We start from the raw sequence: 2681 nt of genomic DNA, 5'->3' as shown, positions 1-2681 counted from the left end.
TGGCTGAGGTGAGGGGCCGCGGGCCAGAACTGGCTCATGCCCCTGGGCACGGCCGGGGGTGTCGCTGGTTCTGCTCCGGGCCGGGTGGCCTGACGCGGCCTGGCTTTTCCAGCTGCCTGGTTCTCGCTGTGCGCCCTGCTGGTCCTGCTACCCGCCCTGCTGGGCTACCTGCGGGAGACGTGCCGGGTCCGCCGGCCGGAGTCGGAGCTGGTGCGCCAGAGGTACCACAGCGTGCGGCGCGAGGACCTGCAGCAGGTGCGGCTGGCGCGGCACGAAGCCGTCGCTGAAGTGAAGAGATTGTAAGTGCTGGGACCCGTCCAGCCGCCAGGGCCCTACGGGATGGGGGGCGGCCGGGCGGGGCTCTTGGGGGCTTCCTCCCCAACACGGGGACTCCAACTTGGGGGTGAGACCCGCGCTCCCTGCCAGGGCTCAGGCCTGTGGAGTGGGGGCAGGGAACTGCCCCATGGATGGGCTATTCCATAACTGCCCACTAGGGGTCCCCGCCAGACAGGCCCTGGGGCGTCTGGGCCCTGCTCGGCAGCCCCTGGCTATGAGCAGTGGGGTCGCCCCAGGGCTGCCTCTATTGTCCCAGCGGTGCCCCGGCCTGGGCCTTCCTGGCTGCGTCGGGCTGAGACAGTCCCCAGGAGCCCTGCAAAGTGCCCTGCGCAGGCGAGGGGCGGGGCCTGGTTCAGTTCCTGGCTGTGATCCCCGCTGGGGAGGGTGGCACGCGTGTCCTGTGCGGGGTGGATCTGTGGCCTGGGGGGCTGGGTACATGCCCGGGGTGGGCACCCCCTGACGGTCCCATTTCTTCCCCAGCCTGATCCACCTGGAGGCCTTCCTGAGCTGGCTGTGCTGTGCCTGCGAGGGGGCGTACCGCGTGCTGCACTGGGAGACCCCCGCCTTGTCGTCCCAGTGAGTCTGCCCCTCCCCCCTGTGGGCCCAGGGGCTTTCTCCTCTGGTCCCCTCTGCTGCAGGGGCTGGCTGGGGACCCCCTGGAGCGGTTGCAAACCCAGCCAGTGAGCCAGGCACGGCGCCGTCTGCCTGGGAGGAAGGGAGGTGTCCAGCTTGGCTCCCCTGTGTTTCAGTGGAGGGGGGGAAGGACTCTGGGTGTGCAGCTGTAGGGGGATGAGTGTGACAGCCCGTACGGGGGGGGGTACGTGGCCCGGGGACACCGGGGGGGAGGTGTGGCATGGGGGAGGCGCATACACTGGGCGCGTGGCCCGGTGGGGGAGGTGCTGGGGGACTGCGTACGCGTGGCAGGGGGGTGCAGGATGGGGGCTGGGCGTGTGGCCGAGGTGCTCCTGCTATTCTGAGCCCTGCACCCTCCTTGCCCAGGTTCTATGGGGCGCTGCTGGGCTCCCTCTGTGTCCTGTACCTGCTGCCCCTCTGCTGGGTCCTCGCCTTGCTCAACAGCACCCTCTTCCTGGGGAACGCTGAGTTCTACCGAGGTGAGCCCCCCCGCAGGCACCCACGGGCTCTGGGGGCAGCAATGGGTCTGACTGGCTGTCAGGGGACAAGTGCCAGTTGGAGCCCCCCCAGTGCCCCCCTCCCGGCTGGGCCCATGCAGGTTTCCCCCCGGGTCTGCCTCTCCCCATAGCTAGAGCTGCCAGGTTCATCCCTGCTGCCAGCCCCTCTGCTCTGGGGTCCCCATCCCCTCTGCTGTGCCAGGCTCCCCCTGCTGCCCCCTGGTTCAAGGATCCTGGCTGTGGCAGTAGCCGCTGCTTGCTCTTTCAGGGGGTGATGCCGCAGCCTGGCACCCAACTAGGCCGATGTGAGGGCAGTGGCTGGCCCTGGGCTCAGACTGCCAGTGCTCCAGTCGCCATCCTGTCCCCTCTGCCAAGCTATGGACTCGCTTGGCCCCTCACCGCAGAATCAGCCCCTGGGCTGCCCCGGTACCGTCCGGATCCGTGGCCCAGAGAGACCGAGCGTCTCCCCGGGTCCCCTCCCCTGAGTCGGGGAGCTGGCGGCGGGAGTGAGCGCTAGCCGTGACTCTGCAGGGGGAGGGCTGCCTGCACGTGGAACGGCAGGTCGGGGGGAGGGGGGGGCCTCTGCTATCCCAGCCAGCTGCTGTGCGGCGGGAGGGTGTCACAGAGTGAGGGGGAGTCAGGGCCCTGCACCCCCACTTCCTGCGATTCACTGTGACTCTCAGCCAGCCAGTAACGCAGAAGGTTTATTAGAAGACAGGAACACAGTCCCAAGCAGGGCTTGTAGGTACAACCAGGACCCCTCAGCCAGATTCCTCTGGGGGGCAGGGAGATTAAACTCCAAACTTGGGGACTCCCTCCTCTTCCCCAGCCAGCCCAAAACTGAAACCCCCTCCAGCCGTCTCACCCAGCCTCCCCCCCCCTCCTCCCCCAGCCTTTGTCCAGTTTCCTGGGCAAAGGTGTCACCTGGCCCCACCCCCCTCCCAGCTCAGGTTACAGGCTCAGGTATCCTCCCTCAAATAAAGTCATCCCCTGCTCTCCCTTCCCCCCTGCAGACAGTCCCAGGTCAATCCGCCCCACTCCCTACTGTGTCACAGAGGCATGCGTGGCTGCCCCACGGCACTATGGGAACTGCTGCTAGGGCCTGGGCCATGGCTGGGGGGTAGTGATGGGGGCTGCCCCTGGGGTGGGAGCTCTGGGCCCCGCCCTGGGGGAGGCTGCCATGCTCCAGGCGTGTCCCGCCCCAACACCCCCTCT

General features: G+C 68.3%; 1 protein-coding gene across 1 annotated transcript in view; it reads left to right on the top strand.

Annotated features, from left to right (window-relative positions):
* Positions 1-2681, top strand: part of ZFYVE27 (zinc finger FYVE-type containing 27) — a 23539-nt gene that overhangs the window by 17193 nt on the left and 3665 nt on the right. Inside the window, exons 2-4 of the mRNA XM_026651035.2 lie at positions 113-299; positions 817-912; positions 1336-1448. Coding sequence (XP_026506820.2) covers positions 113-299; positions 817-912; positions 1336-1448 — 396 coding nt within the window. The remainder of the gene's footprint in view (positions 1-112; positions 300-816; positions 913-1335; positions 1449-2681) is intronic.

Source organism: Terrapene carolina, unplaced genomic scaffold, assembly GCF_002925995.2.
Source record: "Terrapene carolina triunguis isolate 2854851 unplaced genomic scaffold, T_m_triunguis-2.0 Scaffold95, whole genome shotgun sequence".
Lineage (NCBI taxonomy): Eukaryota > Metazoa > Chordata > Testudines > Emydidae > Terrapene > Terrapene triunguis.
Note: the sequence above shows the minus strand (reverse complement) of the source record. Positions and strands in the feature narration are given on the sequence as shown.